Here is a 19,068-nt window from a genome sequence, read left to right on the forward strand (position 1 = left end):
GGTGCTCAGAAAGCTGTATGCAGAGGGCAGAAATTGATGCGTTGAGAGTTTGGTGAAATGCCACATTGTCATCCTCAAACCTAAAGTAAGGTTTTAAATTTTTAAACAAACAAAAGTCCTCCTCTTACCTGGGAGAAATAAAGGCCACAAATTGAGGTTTTGGCTTTTGACGCAGTTCAAAAACTAAATCATCTTCCTGGCGTTCTCAAGCTCCGGAGTGTGCTGAGTATCTAAAATAAGCAGCGTTTTGTGCTTTCTGGGAACCTCCCCACCGAATAGAGAACTTCTGCTTTTTAGCTCATAATCCCAGACTGGTTTAAAAATGAAAACCAAAACTTTGAGCTCTTTACGCCTCGAGAGAAAAGCCTCGAGCCCGGCGGGGTGAGCGTAGCGGGCGCAGCCCGCGCGGAGCAGTTCGAACTGCCGGATGCGCAGGAAGGGTCTGAAATGGAGGCTGAAATTCCAGAACGTCTTCCATTGGTTTGGCTGCTGGCAGGCAGCCTGCCTTTCGCTTCGTGCAGCCGAGTGAGCAGGAGCTGACAACAGGCATGTCTGACCGTTTTCTCCCTCCACCCATCTGCTTTTGTTCCCCCCCCCCCTCACCTACAAATCCTCAAAAAGCAGAGGTAAACAGAGGACCCTGAGCAGTTGTTTGCAAAAGGCGGCTTTTTTTTTTTTTTTTTTTTTTTTTATTGGTAAATTTAGCCCTGTGTTGCTGCGAACGTGGGAGTTTGTGTAATAACTTTCAGGCGCTTCCTTCATCGCTGCAGAAACGTGCATTATTCAAGAGCTGTCCTTCGGCAGGAGGGGGAAAAGAGCAAAGCAGGCGCTTCGGTTCTGTTAACTGCGTCGGGTTGGCTTGCCAAAGGCAGCCTCTTCACGTGAAGTGAGGGTTGCCTCTGTGAATTGGCTTTCAGTAAAACAGATGTGTTGTCAGCCATGGTTTTTACAGGCGAATAGCTTATGTTTGCTGGCATGTGAACTAATTGGGAAGGAGGATGTTATGCTCTCCTAATAGCAGAGATGAGCTCCGAGCGGGTATTCCATTTGTACAGTAAAACTGCTCGTGTTTCTGCTTTGTTCTGTGGTCCCATGGAGTTGCTGAAGCATTTTCTTCCTCTCCTCCTGAAAGATGGGCTGGCAGCAGTGGAATGCTTGATTTGCACATTAGGCACAGAGTTCCCCGATTTCTTAGCTGTGAACGTTACTTTTTTAAGCCTGGAGATCCCAAATGTCTGTGTGACTGATTGGTTTGGGGTCACCAGGTGGGCATAAATTGGGATCATGGTATCCTGCCACTTGTCTTGGGGTCCAATCCTGTTACGCGTGATACAGGCAGTCACTGAGATGGGAAGAAGCAATTGTCTGCAAACCGTCGCTACACCAGTTACATGGCACTGTATCCAGGAGCTAATGGAGGCTTGAAACTCACCTGGTCATTTAAAATAATAATTTGACTATAGTTTCCTGATCCACTTCATGCTGGCTGGGTGCAGAGCGAGCCCTGAGATTAGGGAGGGGACGTGTTAAAGGAGAGGGTGGTGCTGCTCCGAGCAGGGTGTGGGCGCTGCTTTGGTACCAGAGTCAGCTTAAAAATACCTGTGGAGGTTTAGCCTAAAAGGAAATTCTGGAGAGGGGAGGAATTGTAACAAATTTAGCTTTCTTGAATAGCTTTTTGTTTTCTGTGTGCTTGCTGGTGTGCATGTGAAGTGTAACGGGAATGTCTGTCCTCTTAAAATAGAGTTTTGGAAACTGTTTGTAATGCTTTGATTCTTTCAGCATTTAAACATTTTTCAGGCTTCTTATTTCACTGGCTGGCCTTACAGCTTTGGCTAATTTAAGTGTAAACAGCGAATTCAAGCTCCACAGTAAGTTAAGAACAAATTTGTGTTCCCTGTCTTGAACCATTCTTCATTTGGAAATCCATATATATATATAGTTAAAACCTTCCTGGGGCCCTTCAGCTCTTCTGCTGGATTTTGCCCGGAGTTCCCAGGTTTATTGGGAACTTGTTAGAGGGGGAGAGATTTTGCATACGAGTTGGTAGCTGTATTTCTGTGATCTTGCAGCGGAGAAATTCACCTGACCTTCAGGTCATGTAGATGGAGTATCCTGCTGAGCCCAGAAGTGCTCTGGTACTCGATGAAATGGACATGAAGGCAATTCAGATTAGCAGGGAAATTACAGCCTTTGCTATGTGATTATTTCACTCTGATGAAATCACTTTAAACATTTAGAGCTCCAGTGTTAATTTTGTCATTTGGCCTATTGTCTCCTGTGAATATATGGAGTTCTGCTATTGTAATGGAGACACTATTGTGCTTTACCACTGCTTAGCACTTCTGTTAAGAAAAATAAGTTGTAATGTTTTACAAATGTGAACATAATTTAGATTTTCTGTACCTTCCTTTAAATAAGGCAGTAAGAAATGTCCAAGTCTTGTTCAAAATTGCAGAATTTGAAAGTGATGATACCCTCAAATAGTAAATTTAGGTAAGGGAAATGGAAAAAAAAGCTTGCTTGTTAGTGTTAGCACATTCAGTGTAACATTCATTACATGTTATAAAGCAACCAAGAACACTGACCTTCTACATATCGCTTTCACAAAGCATTTGATTCAACACGTGGGTCTGTCCACGGTGTTTAGATTCCATGCCCCAAGTGTGCCATGCGATCGAGCACTAAGCCATTGAAAGTGTGGCTGCACACTGTGGTCCTGAGGTGAACCAAGGTGTGAAAAATGGGTAATTGCTCACTTTATCCCAGCGCAGGGGAGGAATGTGTCTGGGGGAGAAAGGGAGCAGTAAGGACTTGTTTCTGGGGTGGGTAGGGGAGTTTCTTGCAGGGATGGCCGTGCAGTATGCTCGTCTTGCAGTACGTATCTTAAATGTAGCGTGGTCAAATGCAAAGAATCTTGAGCAGTCCTTGCAAAGAATGCAGCAGGTATCACGGGCACAGTTTTGTTGTTGCTAAATTCCAGAAGAGAACTGCTAAAACTGCCTTCCTGCTTTAGGGAAGTTAATTTCTACCTGCGGACACGTGTACGTGGAAAGATTGCCTTCATGTAGCCTTAACCTAGTGCATGTACTGCAGTTACCTCAACAGAGAGGCACAGCTGATGCTGCAAACGTTGGATTATTTGGATCAATCTTCTCATATCTTCATTCTGTTTCTTCCTTACAGTTAGCTTTGCAAATCTTCAAATCGGTCACAGTTGCTGATACATAGCTGGCTTCCAAATACCAAGCTCTGAAAGCAACTGCCTCACTGACAGAGCAACAGTAGCAAATTTGGCATGTCTGCATGCACAGCTCCAACAGGTATTCCTCCTCTGGTAGGGGTTGTGCTTGTGGCACCGACAGTAAAACCAGAGGCAGAGTTGTTGGTTGCTTGACTGTCATCCAAGCTGAAGATGCATCTGTTTGGTGGCATTAGAGCAAAGCAGTGGGGAGTTTCCTCCACCTCTGGAGTTGCCCCCCTCCGGCTGGGGAGGGGGGACAGGAAAATTGAGTGAAGTTGTTTTCAGCTCTCTATGGCAGGAAGAAGCATTTGAGGTTGTCACCTATGTGTTGTCATCCTTCATTGCCCTTTATTTCTCTTCTCCTTTACTGTGATGTGCCTTTGTCTGCTCTTCTTCATGTGCAAGTCCTTGTGTGCGTGATGAAAGGAACTCGAGGCTCTGAGGTGAGGAGGAAAACAACAGATGGGGGGGGAATGAAGAAGAAAATGGAAAGAGCAGTGAAAGGAGCGAGCAGAAGTTGTATTCACTGCCTCTGAGCTGTGACTCGGCCGCGTAGGGTTTTGCATGGTATTTCAGATGAAGCCCTGTACCTAAATGGCACTGATACCACCCTTCCTTGGCTGGTGCTTCTGCACTTGATGGTGTATTTACCCCTCACGCCCAGCAGGTCACTAATTTGGTGAACTGTATGTCAGTCTTTCTGGTCATTTCCAACTGATGAACGTAAGCACTCTGAGGTGCTGCTTGCACATTGCTTTTAGGGTCAGTTTGCTGTGCCTGCTGTCTGTCCTGCTCAGTGCTTTGCTGGTATTCGCTGCCTCTGTGGGCCGGGACAGGATCACTGGGGTCAGCTGGGCTGAGTGGGGCACGTGGTCTGCTGCCAGCTCCCAGAGGATGGGGTGGGGGCAGAAAGTCCCCTTTGAGGGGTAGGTGATGGTTCTCAGCCCTAGGGAGAGTGCATTTCTGCCATGGAGGCAACCTTACTGAGGGGCTGATTTTGCACCCCAAACAATGTTAACGGCTCAGCTCACACTTAAAGAAGCATCAGAGATCTTCGTGCTTTGTCAGCCTGAGCTGCACATCTGAAAAAGCCAGGGGCTTCACCTAAAACTCGTATCCAGCCGTACTGTTGTGGGTACAAAGGTTGACTGGCATGGTCAAACCTCGTCCCTGTGTTTCATCAGAAAGCTTTACTTGCCAGTGACATAGCAGAGGCGCTATGGGAAGTCCAGGTTTGTCGTACCCCTCTTGCCAGGACAGAGCTGGCTCATCAAACCACGCTCATTCTGAGGCCGTGGGTATCAACATAAGTCCCAACTTGCTGAAGGTGAGCAAATTGATTTCTTTTTTCTCCCCGTGACATCAGGGTGTGAAAATGTGCCTTCGACCTAATCTGAATTGGCTGCTTAGTTTTGTGGTTTTTTTTTTTTTAAGAATGGTAGCAGTGTGTAACAGCTAACTATGGAGATGAATTCAATTAACTTAAAACTTTGCTTAGAAACGTCCATTCTTTGATGTGTTCCCGATTTCACCCTTTCTGGAACCAGAGATCAGGCTGTCTTTCCAGGAAAACCCACCTTGTTTTCCTAAGGAAGTAATTCCCACTGTCAGTCCTCCACTGAGCCTTGAACCTGTTGGTCGATTCGAGGCAGCAGTGACAGTGGGAAGAGTCTCCCCAAAGTTATCAGTGCCTTTGGCTCTCCAGATTTTTTTCTTCTCCATCCAACTTGCACAGAGGAGAGACCTTACTGGTCTTCTGCGTGGAGGCAGGAAGGCCTGAAGTCTTCCTACCTGCCCCATTTCTGGCAGCAGCTGCAGGACTGATCTCCGTGTGCGTATTCCTCGTAGCGGAGACGTGACAGAGGCAGTGCCGAGCGGGACAAAGGAAGTGTTTTTAGTTCCTCCTCGTTGCGCAATTTGTCTGCCACACGTAGAGGCCTTTTCATTACTCTCCGGTGAATTACTGCTGTGTAATCGTGGTTATCGCTTGTGGGGCAAGAGGGGGGTTGTCCCCAAGGAAATTCATTTAGATATCGAAAGTGGCAGAGCTGTCAGCGAGGTTTCTGCCCCGTTTCCTGTAGCATAGGTTTGATCCTGCTTTATTTATAAATGAAGCTGAAGGCCTTTGGAAAGGATTGGCAGAAGTTACAGCCTGAGGAAGGAAAACTTCTGGCTAATCACAAGTAATCTCTGGACTTGGGGATTGCTTTTCTGTGTACATTGGAGAGGCTCGGTGAGGAGCAGCACCAGGGTGCTTCTGCTACAGGAAGAGCATTTGAGGGCAAATAGAGGAGTGATAGGAAGGAGACCTGCGTAAGGAGCTTGTGTATGCTTTTTTGGATCCAGGAAAATGCCCAAACTTGAACCAAAAAATGTCAAATGGACTGAACGTTGAGTCAAGTGCTAATCTGAACTGAAGCATACAGCTCTTTCAAGTATTTTTGGGCTTCATTTTTGTGAGTTATGGCTCCTTGAGGATCCTGACTGAGTAATGGTGAGAGCGTGGTAATCTGAACAAAAATCTCAAATATTCCTGGTCCTCTATCACTGGTTGTTTTGGTCTTAGAAGGCCAAATTTTCCATGGAAAATAGATGGGAATCAAATGGAACAAGCTAAAGAAGAAATGATTTCATTGGCACGGTTGATGGATCCTAACTGTTCCTCGGATTCTGGAGCGCTCCAAGGCACCAAACCACAGATCCTGGTGTGCTAAAACTGTTGAATATGCAAAGAGGGGACGCACAGTGCAGAAAGCAACATATAGCCTGTACGTATAGCCTGTGCGAAACACGAATCTACTTCCCCTATAGATGAATGGTTCAATAGCTTCATGTTGTTAGCAGCTTTCCTGCTGTCTCCTTTGACCTTGAGTACTGCTTGCTGCAAACCAGTTCCTGTGCCTGGGTGATCGCGGTGTTACCTGTGCCTGGTCTCTTGAACTGAAACTGGGGTGTGCTGCACGTGCATTACTGCAGTCCTCTGGAGGGGAGCTGTGGGAGTGCTGACAGCTGGGTAGGAGGTATTTGGGATAAGCCCTGCTGATACGGATGAAGGGGGCATTTTTCCCCAGGTGGACTGTACACAGATGCAGGGAGAAGAATTCTTCCAGACTCGAGTTACGTAGTTCATGGTGCAGATTTGTGACTGAGAAAGCTGGAACGAGAAACGTGTTGAATGAATTCATTATAATAAAGAAAGAATCAGGCTAGTTCTGACCAGACTTGTCCTCAAGGTTGATAAATTGGTCTTACTCTGTTTCTAGGATCCCTGAGGTAGAGGAGTTAATGTGTGGTGGATGTGGATATGTACACAAGAAGGGGAGCATGTGGATCAGAATTGCATTGCAGTCGTTTCATGGCTGTGATCATTCTCGCTTCTCTGAAGTGTTCGTTTGCCTTCTGAATTGCGAGCTGTGTTATCTTACTTGAACTTCTTGCCATTTTAATCCCTAGATGGGAATGATGAGCAACCCCAGTCCTTATGGTCAGCCATACAGTCAGAATACTGGGCAGCAGATCGGAGCCAGTAGTCTTGGACCTCAGATGCAGAATAAAGCCGGACTGCAAAATAGCCTCCCGCAGTTCCCAATGGACAAGAAGCCAGTGCCTGGGGCAGGAATGCCGAACATGGTAAGTAGAATGAAAAATGTCCCCAGTAAATGTTGTAGCAGTGTGCAGTGCTCAGATGTTGCCCTGTTAAAGGTCTTGCAGCTGTGAATTCACGCTCTGAATCAACATGCAATGCACTTCAACTCCTGAAAGGACTGGTGTGGAGAAAAGGGCTGGGCTGTTGCTCCCTCTGTTCATGAGCTGCACCTCTGCTCTTCACCCTTCAAACCCTGTTAGCAGAGGAAATGAAAAGGAGCTCCTTATCCAAAGTGACCTTTGCTCTCCGGTCCCATCCCTGCTCTTGGGGTTGGTTCCCTGGGTCTCTCAGTGTGAATTCACCTTGATGGTTGTTTTCCTGCTGCTATTCACTGATGCTTTTGGGAGAGAGAAGCAGCTCTTAAACGTATCACATGTGATAGTGCCTAGAAGCCCTGGCTGTGTGTGTTCTTGTGCTCTTACATGAACTCGTGCAATGCTCCTGACATTGCTGTAGTAGCCCTGTCACTCCCCCTGGCCCTCCAGCACTGTTACAGCAGCAGGGCATGAAGAAGGGGGAGGTGAGTGGTGACCCAAGCTTATAAATGACAAGCATTAACACTAGACTCCCCAGCCTGAGTTTAGCACTAGTGCCTAATGATCTAGGAGAGCAACAGCTGAATGTGTTTGCCTCGTTATTCTGAAAGTTTAAATTGATTGGGGGAAGACATGCAGCGTTGTCTTACTGTTTTTCTTTCGTGCATATCTGCTCTTGTTTGTGAAACAAAATCGCTCTTCTGAATATAGCTTGTGTTTCTCACTGCTTCAAATTTTACATTGATTTTTCCGCTTCCTTGGGGTTCAGTCTCTTGATCTTAGTAACTTGCTAAAAAAAAAAAAATGCTTTGAGGTAACTTTTGTGCCTTAGATAGAGCCCATGGGGTTAAGATCTCCAATTTAATGTTTTTTTTTTTTTTTTTTAAAGTAGAGTATGGATCACCAGAATCCTAATGCAACCCATTGGGTGTATGAACCAATAAGGAGGCAGCCAGAAATTGCTGATCAGTATCTCAGGTGTCAAACTGGTGTTCAGTGCAGAGCGTATGATTCTTGAAGTTGAGTTACTACCCTGCTGGGTCTAGGAATGAAAAGTGCTTGCTATCTCAGTTGTCATTTGGGCGAAAAAGCCTAAAATTGCAAAAAAGACAGAGTTATACTGGAGCATAGAAGAACCACGAGGCGACTGAGTAACTGGTAAAGTCTTGTAAAATGAAAGGTTAATGCAGGGATTGAAGGGCTATGGAAAAACTGGTGTTTAGGAATCATTGAATCACAGAATGGTTTGGGTTGGAAGGGACCTTGAGCACCATCTGGTTCCACCTCCCACCAGCCCAGGTTGCCCAAAGCCCCGTCCAGCCTGGCCTTGAGCACTTCCAGGGATGGGGCACCCACAGCTTCTCTGGGCAGCCTGTGTCAGGGCCTCACCACCCTCATAGTAAATAACTTCTTGCTAATGTCTAAGTTAAATTACCCCTTTTTAATTTAAAACCAGTATGCAGGTAGTTGAGCTCTTCAATAAAAAAAAAAAAAAAAAAAAAAAGAAATCTTCAGAAACATTCCCTAAAACCTTCTGTAAGTGAAGAGTCCGTTAGAAACGGAAGGCTGCTGAACTGAAATGAGACAAGTGACAGAGTCCCTGAGTCCCTCTTCTTTGTGAGAGCTTCTCACATTTCACTCGCAAGAAACACAAAAGTCTGAAGACATAAACAGAAGTATGGAAGAAGTAGTAGGTGTTGCCATACTTGACATTACTTCTCTGGCCTGCATTATGCTGAAGTTGTGCTGCTTCTCCTGCAGAGACTAGCAGAACCTTTTTCTGAATGTGTGTGTGCGAGTTTCCTAATGGCAAAAGGTTCCTGAACTTCCCCTTCATTATCCTTTTCTAGGAGTCCCACAGGAGGGGAAAAACTATCCATTTTAAAAGGTGCTTTCTTCCACTAATGTAAGAATTGGGGATACGGTTCCCTAGCCTCTAAAATGAGGTGATCATCTGAGGTTGAAGTGCTGTTAATATTTTTCTGGTTGGACTAGCACCACAAATGACTTGTGAGCATGTGCAAAGTTAAATTCTGCCGGTCCTCGATAAGGCGAGAGCTAGAAATAGGAGGGTGTGGTGTGGGGAAGACTTTGTGGTTGGCAAGAGAAGTGCTGCCCACGCTGTTGTTGAGGGGTTGTTTAAAATGGGTCATCCAGAGGTGCAGATAGATGGGATATTCCCTTGGTTACACAGCGTAGTGATTCTTCATGGATTTATTTTTGGTGTTCACATGCTAAATAGATGATTCTTAAATAGATTTATTTCTTTTCTGCCTCCTCCAGGGCCAGCAACAGGCTCCCCAAGTTCAGCAAGCTGGGATGGGGCCAGCAGCATCACAAGGAATGGGGTCTGGAGCCCCAACAGCGGATCCGGAAAAACGCAAGCTCATCCAGCAGCAGTTAGTTCTCCTCTTACATGCTCACAAGTGTCAGCGGCGAGAGCAGGCCAACGGTGAGGTGCGACAGTGCAACCTCCCTCATTGCCGAACCATGAAGAATGTCCTGAACCACATGACACATTGTCAGGCTGGCAAATCCTGCCAGGGTAAGTGAAGGAGTGGTGATATAGATGTCAACCTTTGCAAGACCAAAAAGGCTCCTAGTAAGAGAGAACAAGTGGGCAGCTTGGGAAATGGATTTTTTATTTTTTAAATTGTCTGTCCCCTTAGGAACGCGTATGGTAAACTTCTGAGTCTTAAAGTTTAGCCAAGTTAAGGCAAGATAACAAAGAGATGAATTAAGATGTTTTGCTCAGCGTTTTAACTCCCTGCTAGGCCTTTTGGATGCTGCCTTCTGCTGAGGGCAGACACAAAGGAGGAGTCTGCTAGCAGGAATCTGTATCCCCTAAAAAGAAGGGAGAAGTCTCAAGCAATGGGTAGCCAGGATTTAAGCTGCTTCTGGCACCGGTGAACTCTTCAGTCTATCCTAGTAGCCAAAGAAAATGTGTGTTATCTTCTTGCTACCCTCACTTATCGGGGTTGTCCTAGAGGCTGGCATGGTAATTGTTTGATTCCATCTGTCCGGTCCCTGATGTGCATGGTGTTGTCCTCTGAGCTAGGCTTGGATGCGTGACGTGGAGCTTCCAAGCAAGCTTTAATTGAGCCAATAGTATTTGAAGGAGTCTAGCTACATTTTCAGGGCTAGTCAGTACCGAACTACTTAAAGTAATCCTTTACTGAACTGTGATATAGATGTGTGCCCTGAGAGTATTTGCTCCGTACCCAGGTTGTATTGACCCCGTTGAGATGCTGGCAGTAGTTTGTAAAGGTTTTCCTTTCCTTTCCCTTCCCTTTCTCAGTGGCACACTGCGCGTCTTCCCGACAAATCATCTCGCACTGGAAGAACTGTACGAGACATGACTGTCCTGTGTGTTTGCCTCTCAAAAATGCTGGGGACAAAAGAAACCAACAATGTAAGTCTGCTACAAATTCCCCTGTATTAGATAAACCATGAAATTTATGTTAGGAGTTGAACTTGCTTGCACCCAGGTGGTAATGGTGATGCTCTTGGACCTGGAAATGTGTAATAGGATTTTCCTCTTGCTTTGTCGTGGCAGAATATTTTTATGTCTCTGGTAGCTAGGTTTCTAACTTCCAAATCAAAATCTATTGGATTTTCCTAGCAGGAGAGTGGTAAAGGTGAACAAGAAACAGTACTCTCAACTAACTGATTTGCTTTTCTCTACCACCTCTTCGAGCTGATGAGCTTCTGGAAACAGACATGCGTGTGCAAAGACGGTTGTGCCATTTTGGTCCTGATGATCTCTGTTCTGTCTTCATCCTCTGACTGCATTATGTTTCTTTCCCACCTCCCTTTTCTGTCCCTATGTGTTTTCCTGCGAAAACTTGAAAGATTTGTCATCATGTTACCTGTATGCTTTTTCATGCTTCTTAATGTATACTTTGGGCTCTTCTCATGACCACTGTGAGTTGGGATATTTCATGTTTTAAGAAAATGATAATACATGTAAAATGAAAAAACATAACAGTGGCTGTTGAAGAACTATACCTTCCTGTCTTTAACCTCTGTGACCTAGGTGCCTCTGTTCTCAGTTTTGAGCAAACAGGTGTCCTAAATACTTAGTGTGGGTTTCCTCAGCAGCTCGAAGGGAAAACAGCATATTCCTGGAATAACTGGTTGGGTCAAAATTTGTCTCTGTTTCATGATAGCTTTTCCAAACCTGGCCTCTTATCTGCTTAATCCTAGAAGGTGGTGTTGCTTTTGAATAGCCAGTCATCTCTTTTTCCCTGTTTTTATGGATCTCTGGCTGCCTTCTGTTGTCTTTACTAACTTTTGGCATGTTTTTTCCAGCACTGCTGGGCGGAGCTGCCGTAGGACTTGCAAATACTGGCTCGGTTGGTGTGGGGCAGCAGACAACGCCCAGCATAAGCACTACCAGTCAGATAGACCCCAGCTCCATCGAGAGAGCCTACGCAGCCCTTGGACTGACCTATCAAGGGAACCAGATGCAGACACAGGCTCAGGCTCAAGTGAAGAATCAGCAACAAGGACAGCAACCCCAGGGCCTGCGCCCTATGAATCCCATAAGTAAGTAGATTTGTCGGTTAAAACACAAATTACAGGCAACTTTCTATGCTATATCTAATGCAAATTTTCTTACCTGATACCTGAAGACAGACAGTTCAGATATCTGAATGCAGATAGATACAGATAGACCTGGGATGTCAGGCTGCTCAGTGCAACAGGGAACGTTAGAGGGCCGAAATGCCTTCCCTTACAAAAATATTATTCTGTGAAAAGTGTTTTCTTTGGAGGGGAAAAAGTATTTTGGGGGAGAAAGGTTTTCCAAATAACTTTATTTAATGTTGTTTTTTAGCTTCATTATTGTACTGTTTTGCCAGTTCCAGGAGGTTTGGGAGTTTTTAACTGGAAATGCACGCATAAAAATGCTTGTGTTTAAGCGTGCTTTCCTTGTCACTCAGACTGTAGCATTTTACAGTTGTATCTGTCCTGGTTTCAGTTAGAACAGAATTAATTTTCTTCCTAGTAGCTGGTGGAATGCTGTGTTTTGGCTTAGGATGAGAAGAGTGCTGATAACACCCCGATGTTTTAATTGTTGCAGAGCAGTGCTTATACCAAGCCAAGGACACCTCAGACTTTTGCTCTGTCCTGCCAACAGGCAGGCTGGGGGTGCAGTAAGAGCTGGGAGGGGACAGACCCAGGACAGGTGACCCGAACTAGCCAAAGGGGTATTCCATACCATCTGACGTCATGCTAAACAATATATAGGGGTGGCTAGCCGGGGGGAGGGGGCCGGACTGCTCGGGGTTAGGCTGGTTAGGCTCGGGGTTAGGGCATCGGTCAGCGGGTGGTGAGCAATTGCATTGTGCATCACTTGTTTGTACATATTATTATTACTTTCCTATTATCACCATTGTAACATTATTGTTATTATTGTTATTATTATTTTCCTGTCTTATTAAACTGTCTTTATCTCAACTCACGGGCTTCACTTTCCATTTCTCTCCCCCGTCCCAGAGAGGGAGGGGGGAGGGTGAGCGAACGGCTGCGTGGTATTTAGCTGCCAGCCGGGTTAAACCACGACAGTATCTCAGATATGTAATGCTTCTTTTAAAAACGTGTAAAGTAGTGTGTACAAAGCAGCTCTCTGAATCTTGTCTTGTGGACTCATGTAACTGTAAGCTGTGTGGCTTATTGCAAAATCACAGAAGACACGAGAATTTTAATTTGAAGAGTTTAATTGTACCCTGGCTGTCATTGGTGTCCAATCAAGTAACCCTTAATCATCAAATCCGATGCTGATAGTTTGAGATTACATCAGAGGAATTTTTTTCACCCTCAGCTCTTAGCTTGAGTTGCTTAAGCAGTGCTGGTTTTTAATTGAAAAGTGGAAAGATGGGCTGGTAGGCATTTAACCCATGCTTGTATGGGATTGTAGTGCTCCAGCCTATATGCTCTGTGACAAACTCTTGAATGGAACGAGTGCTGTGTTAGTGCAGGATTGCCAGTGGGAAGGACTGAGAGATTGCCAAGGAAAGTAAGCAGCTGGTTGCAGGCTGCAGTTCTGATGTGCTGTTTCTGCACAAAAGAACATCGTATTCCTGAGTTACTCAGAAGAAGACGGTTAAGCAAAGAAGACTTGTTAATGAGATGACTGATCCTCATAGGTCACATATACCTTGTATACTGCTGCAACGTTGCCTTCAGTGTGAAAAGAGAGCCTGGTCTTAAAACAGGAAGATAAAATATGATTTTCTGCTGTACGTTAGTGCTTTACAAATGACTGAATTTCTAGAAGGTCCAAAATGTTATAGTAAGGGGCTTAGGAGTTTGAAAGAGATGTAATCAGTTTTTTGAAGTGTTTCTCTGCTTCTTTTCTTCAAAAAGAAATGAGACAATTTGGCCTGTGAACTCTTAATTGGGCATTCCTTGTAGCACTGATCCAAAAAAAAAAAAAAAAAAAAAAAAAAACAAGTTAAAGGGATGGGGTTGAAAGGTTCTTGGAGAGTGAAGAACTGGTGCTTAATGGAGAAAGGACAACCATGGAGAATGTGGACGTTTGACTTGTTTCATTGTTAGGAGTGGAAATTAGAAAGCTGAGGTAGGAATCAGCTTATGGACTGACTGCATGCCACCTAGTTTAGAAGAAATACTGGGATTTGGTGAGTACTCTGGTTTTGAAGAGATGCAGTCCTCCAAACATTAAATAAATCATTTTGGGTAGTTGAAAAGGGAGAGGTGAGGCAAGGGTTTACAGTTGTCTTCTATACCAGCTTGTTCTCGGTGTAAAAGTGAATTTGTGAAGGATAAAAGTGATTAGGCTAGGGGGGGCTTCAGAGAGCTGTATGAAGGGGCTGTTAAACAACTGACTAGGATATTAGAGGTATATATTAGACTTGCTTAACTTAGTTTCAGTGGATTTCTCCTGTACAGTGTCTAATTTTGCTTGAAGTACGAATTCTGTAGGATTTGGATGTCTTAAATACATGCAAAACCTTGTAATGGGTTTCATGCTACTCAACTTCACAAAGTGATCTATTCAGAAGTTCTGGGCAGATATACACCGCATTTCTCATCATTATTGGAGTCTTAACTGCAGTGTGTAGGCACTTCTTACGGTGCTTGAGATCTGCCACGATGCAGAAAATGAGATGTTGGTACGTAAATTACTAGCACTTCTTCCTGCAAAGGTTTGTCAGATTTTCCTCCTTTTTAGCACGAACACAGAAGTTAGCTGTAGGTTCCCTGAGTGTGGAATGAGTGAGAGGGGATCTTGCCAGATGTAGTTGTAGCTGATGCTTTGTTTTCAAAGCCTTTGAATATCTATCCTAAGCCTCTGAATCACAGAAAAAACTTCTAAGCAAACAACAGAATTGGTTTGTAATGCTGGACCTTTAGAGGGTCACAGGAAAGGACACGGGTACATAACATGGCAGCAAATGTAAATGGCTTGTTTGAGAAGTTCAGGAAGGTGTGCAGAACAGTAATACTGTGTGCTGCTTCGCCTTGAGGTCACCAACGTTGTGCCTCAGACTTCAATTTGGTAAAAGGAAGGGATAAGTGGTAAAGAGAGCAGACAGTAATTAAACTCCTTCCACAAAAATCAAAGTACTTGAAAGTCTAGACCCTTGTTACTGCTGAGCAATTGCTGTTCTTGCTTAATAATTAAGCTGGTTGTTTTATACTTATGTTTCCTAGGTGCAAATCCAATGGGAGTGAATGGAGGAGTAGGGGTTCAAACCCCCAGCCTGCTGCCTGACTCGATGTTGCATTCAACCATGAATTCCCAAAAGTAAGTTGAATAATTCTTTGCAACCCACTGTTTTGTTCAGCTGCAAATGCTGATGATTGCCTGTAGTAAAAGAGATGAAGGCGATGGGAGTGTGTGTAAGGGTTTGCACGCTTGTGCCGAGAGGGGCTGAGCAGATCCTTGCTGCTAAGGACAATTGGCAAGGAAGCCGTGTAGTTGGGATATCTCAGTTCGTATCCTTTCTAGAGGTCTTGGTGTCCACTTGAACTTTGGCACTTGGTGCTTGCAAACTGATTTTCCTAGGCCATAGAGGTTACAGATGTTATCTGGATTAGTATCTGGGCAGATCTGAAGCACTGGTGCGTTTGCTGATTAGGATGGCATACCACGAACTTGCCGTTGCTCCACAGTGGGAGTTAAGGGGTGAGTTGTTCGCTGAGGTGTAAAAGTGATCCTTGTGCTTAAGTCTCATGGCACTTCTTGAATAAACAGTGGGATAAATTCCAGTGATTGTTATCTCTCCCTTTTGGATTTTCTAGCTTTTGTTCCAGTTTTCCAAATCCTTGGGTAGCACAGCGTGTACTCTTTCATGGTCCTCTTTAATCCTGCGAGGGTTGCGTTGTTTTGGTGTCTGTGCAGCTATTTCTGCACAGTTTGTCCATTGATTAAGGAATGGCTGAACTAGCACTTTGTCCTAACATTAGTCAAAAAGAGGCTATGACTGTAAGATGACTAAGCTTGGGCTGGACTTCCACCCTCAAATTCTTACTTTGTTTTGAAGCTCCATGATGAGTGAAAGCGCCAACGTTGCCAGTTTGGGGGCTATGCCAACAGCTCAACCATCCAATACTGGAATCCGAAAGCAGTGGCATGAAGACATTACTCAGGATCTCCGAAATCATCTTGTTCATAAACTGTGAGTAGCTAGCAACAAAACTAAGGGGCCAGAGTGTGAGTTTTGTGAGGGTTGGTGGGAAGGGAAAGCAGAAGCCTGACAGAGGTGCTCCTGCTTTCCTTGTTGTCCATGGAGCTGCACGTACTGCTCCAGGGCTCTGGTACTGGAAGTGTTCCACTCTATACTTTGGCCATCAGCATGATGTGAGTGTTGACCTGTGAGTGGTAGCAGTGCCTCAGCCTGTTGGAAGATCTGCTTGCTGCTTTGGGTTGGTGCTGAGGCCCTGGTTTGGAGACAACCTAATAGCTTGTGTGCTTTTTCTTCAGAGTCCAAGCCATATTTCCTACTCCTGACCCTGCAGCACTGAAGGATCGACGGATGGAGAATCTGGTGGCATACGCTCGGAAGGTGGAAGGCGACATGTATGAATCGGCAAATAGCAGGGTGAGATGCTGTCCTCTGTCATCATTTGCACATCTCTGAGCCCCCTCAGCAGTGACTGGGGAAGAGGAGGAGTGGAAATACAGACGAGTGTCCCAGGCTGAGGAAGAGCATGTGCTGGGGCTGCTGGCTTCAGCCTGGTGTGCTGGGACTTGGGGTGGTGCCTGTGGTGTTGTGCTGTGCTTGAGACTTGCTGGGGTCTTGCAAAGGCAGCACGAAGCTCCATGACAGTACCTGTAAAGGAAGAGCTTCTTTCCCCTTCCTTCTCTCACCCCCTCGATTGATTTGATTACTTTGATTACTGTGACCCGCTGCCTTTACCTAATGCATCTCCTTTCCTGACTTGTGCTCTTCCCCTGCAGGCGGAGTACTATCACCTGCTAGCTGAGAAGATCTATAAGATTCAGAAGGAGTTGGAGGAAAAGCGAAGAACCAGGCTGCAGAAGCAAAACATGATACCAAATGCACCAGGCATGCCACAGGCTCCCATGAATCAAGGGCCCAACATGGGACAGCCTCAGCCAGGAATGTCTGCAAGTAAGAACAGCTGGATTACTTACTACTTGGTGCAGCACGATTGTGTTCTGTCTTTATGGTAGACTGAACATTTTGCCCTCATCATTTCACAGATGCCTGGCTTACTCAAAGTTAAACTCAGCTTCCTCATCTTCAGAAATACTTGCCAAGTCTTTGCCTTGCTTATCTATTAATTGATGGCCATAGGTTATATAAAATCTTTTAGTCTTGTGAGCAAATTGAAATATCCTAAACCTTTTTTACACTTGTTTTGATTGTTTTGAGGTTAGAGGGAATGGAGACCAAGTTGCGCTCTTAACACTGGAGAACTTCAGTCTCATCACGTTCACCTCTATAAGTAATCGATTTGAAGAGAACCCCACTTACAGCAGAATAAATGTATTTTATAATGCTTAGTTGTGTGGTGTTTAAAATGATTGTCACTATTACTGTTGTTGCTAAGCAGAGTCTGATAATTGAAGTGCTTCTCCTACTTGCATTTATGCCCTTGAAAGTGTAGATAGTGCTTAATCTGTGCCACATTTGTATTTTGGACAAATGGCATTTCCAGCATGCAGTGAAAACCGGATTCCTATTTTTTTCCCATGTAGCTGTCTTCCGTTACACAGTAGCTTGAATTGACCCTCCTAATGCTGAACAGATTATTATTAGATTCCTTTCTACCCAGGCATTTGTATAATTAGAAGAAAAATGATTTTTGGAGAGAACCTAATGATCAAAACTATAATGCTGCTAGAGTGTAATGTTTCTTTACACCATTAGAAAGTGATGAGGCTTTGCCAGATATTTAGTATTCTTGCTTGAGTAACAGGGTAAACACAGATAACTATTTCTTGCAGGTGATATTTGCCCTTAAAAATGGGTAGGGATATCTGCTGACGCTTTTTTCAAATCAAGTGCTGTAGATCATTAACATACAGGATTTTAACCTGTACATTTCTCTAAAGTTTCTCTAAATGGCATTGTGTACTGTGAGTTAACTATACAGAAGAAGTAATGTTTTTAAATATTTCAACTAAAATCTACTTTAGGGTGACTTGTCTGTGATTCTGGACTGACAGCTCTAGAGACTGAAATAGTCTTTCTTAAAACTAAATGCAACAGCTCTGCAAGCATGATAGAGATCTGCCCTTCCCCCCATATGACTCCCCTGAGAGTTTCCTTCTCAGAAGGATTTTCTCCTTGATTTATTCAGTTCTGCTTGTTCTTAGTTACTTCACAGATAAGAAATGAGTTAAGACATCTAATGGGAACAGATGTATAGCTGTCAATGACACTAATAAGTTATCTTAAGAAGATAGTGTCAAAATTGGAATTAGCAATTGAGGAGGCAAAAAACTTCCCTTTCTTTTTCCGAACGCTGCATAATGATCCAGTAGTTTCAGCATTGTTCTACAAGAAGCTTAATCTGTGTTTTCTCCCTTTTAAATATAAATGTATCTTGGTAAATCCAGTCCTGGGTCTTTTCGTGCTTGAAGTCAGAACTGGAGATGCTGAGATGCGTTACCAAGGTGCAAGAGAGGCCTTTAAGATTAGTACTGTGTATTTATTTGCTGTAACTTCTGTAGAAGGTTGGCTTTCAGCAGTTGATGTGACATGAGGGTGGTTTTTCAAATATGTCAGTAGCTCTCAGAATTCAGAGCTTTGATAAATACTTTGAGCCATATAGTTCTCATAGTGTTTGCAATCTAGAAGTGCAGTAACGGCATAGAATGGTCTGTAGAAGTTTTTGTGGTCTGGAATGCTCATGAGCTGCTGAGGTTCTCGTTGTACTTTGGTAACATACTTCCTATCTGTCCTCAATTTCCAAAAACCTGTCTCTAAGTCAGAACACTTTCCCCAATGGGATATGCTCATATTTCCAGGGAGACTTCTGTTTTTTTGCTCCACAATTCAGGGACTTAAAATAAGAGTGTTTAGAATTACTGGAAAGTGCCGGTGCATTTTTTTGTACGTGGATTTAAGTGTGTAATTTTCATTAACATGGTTGGTGGATAAAACCTGGTGGTCTCTACATGTCATAATCTTATTCCAATGTCTTTTTTTCCAGATGGTCCCCTTCCCGACCCAACACTGATACGTGCCAATGTGCCAAACCAGATGATGAACCGCATGCAGGCACAGCCAGGTAAATACTGGAAGAAAACATGCTCCTGTGATTGTAAAGGAATCTTGCAGTTAGGCAGCTCTTGCTGCAGCCCTTGTTTCACCTGCTCTTTTCCCATTTGTTCAAGAAAAGAGATTTTTATACTTTACAATACATGCATAATGGTATTTCATGATCTTGGGAATTTGAGCTGCTTGTTAGCTGCTTGCTTTGTTAAATGAAGAACTTCATGCTTGTGGAAGTTGTTTGTCTGAACAGAGGATGGTGGGGGTCAGTCAGACATGGTGGGCCTTGTCAGCTTAGACGAAGATGTCTCTGTAGCTGAGGGAGGATGGTGAGAATTACTGCTTCGAAGGAAGGGGTGGAACCTCTGTTACGTGTACAAGAAGTATTGTAGCCAACATAAAAGGCACTTAAGGAAGTGAAGATTTACT

The 19,068-nt window shown here is 44.3% G+C and overlaps 1 protein-coding gene across 2 annotated transcripts in view; it reads left to right on the top strand.

Moving 5' to 3' along the window:
- The window catches only part of EP300 (EP300 lysine acetyltransferase), a 62,913-nt gene that overhangs the window by 16,299 nt on the left and 27,546 nt on the right, over nucleotides 1-19,068 (top strand). For both annotated transcript variants that reach the window (XM_084303447.1, XM_084303448.1), the window contains exons 3-11: nucleotides 6,695-6,871; nucleotides 9,206-9,467; nucleotides 10,221-10,334; nucleotides 11,234-11,470; nucleotides 14,603-14,696; nucleotides 15,436-15,570; nucleotides 15,876-15,993; nucleotides 16,353-16,527; nucleotides 18,578-18,655. In XM_084303447.1, coding sequence (XP_084159573.1) covers nucleotides 6,695-6,871; nucleotides 9,206-9,467; nucleotides 10,221-10,334; nucleotides 11,234-11,470; nucleotides 14,603-14,696; nucleotides 15,436-15,570; nucleotides 15,876-15,993; nucleotides 16,353-16,527; nucleotides 18,578-18,655 — 1,390 coding nt within the window. The remainder of the gene's footprint in view (nucleotides 1-6,694; nucleotides 6,872-9,205; nucleotides 9,468-10,220; nucleotides 10,335-11,233; nucleotides 11,471-14,602; nucleotides 14,697-15,435; nucleotides 15,571-15,875; nucleotides 15,994-16,352; nucleotides 16,528-18,577; nucleotides 18,656-19,068) is intronic.

Source organism: Netta rufina, assembly GCF_964035555.1.
Source record: "Netta rufina genome assembly, chromosome: 1".
In the NCBI taxonomy this organism is placed as follows: Eukaryota; Metazoa; Chordata; class Aves; order Anseriformes; family Anatidae; genus Netta; species Netta rufina.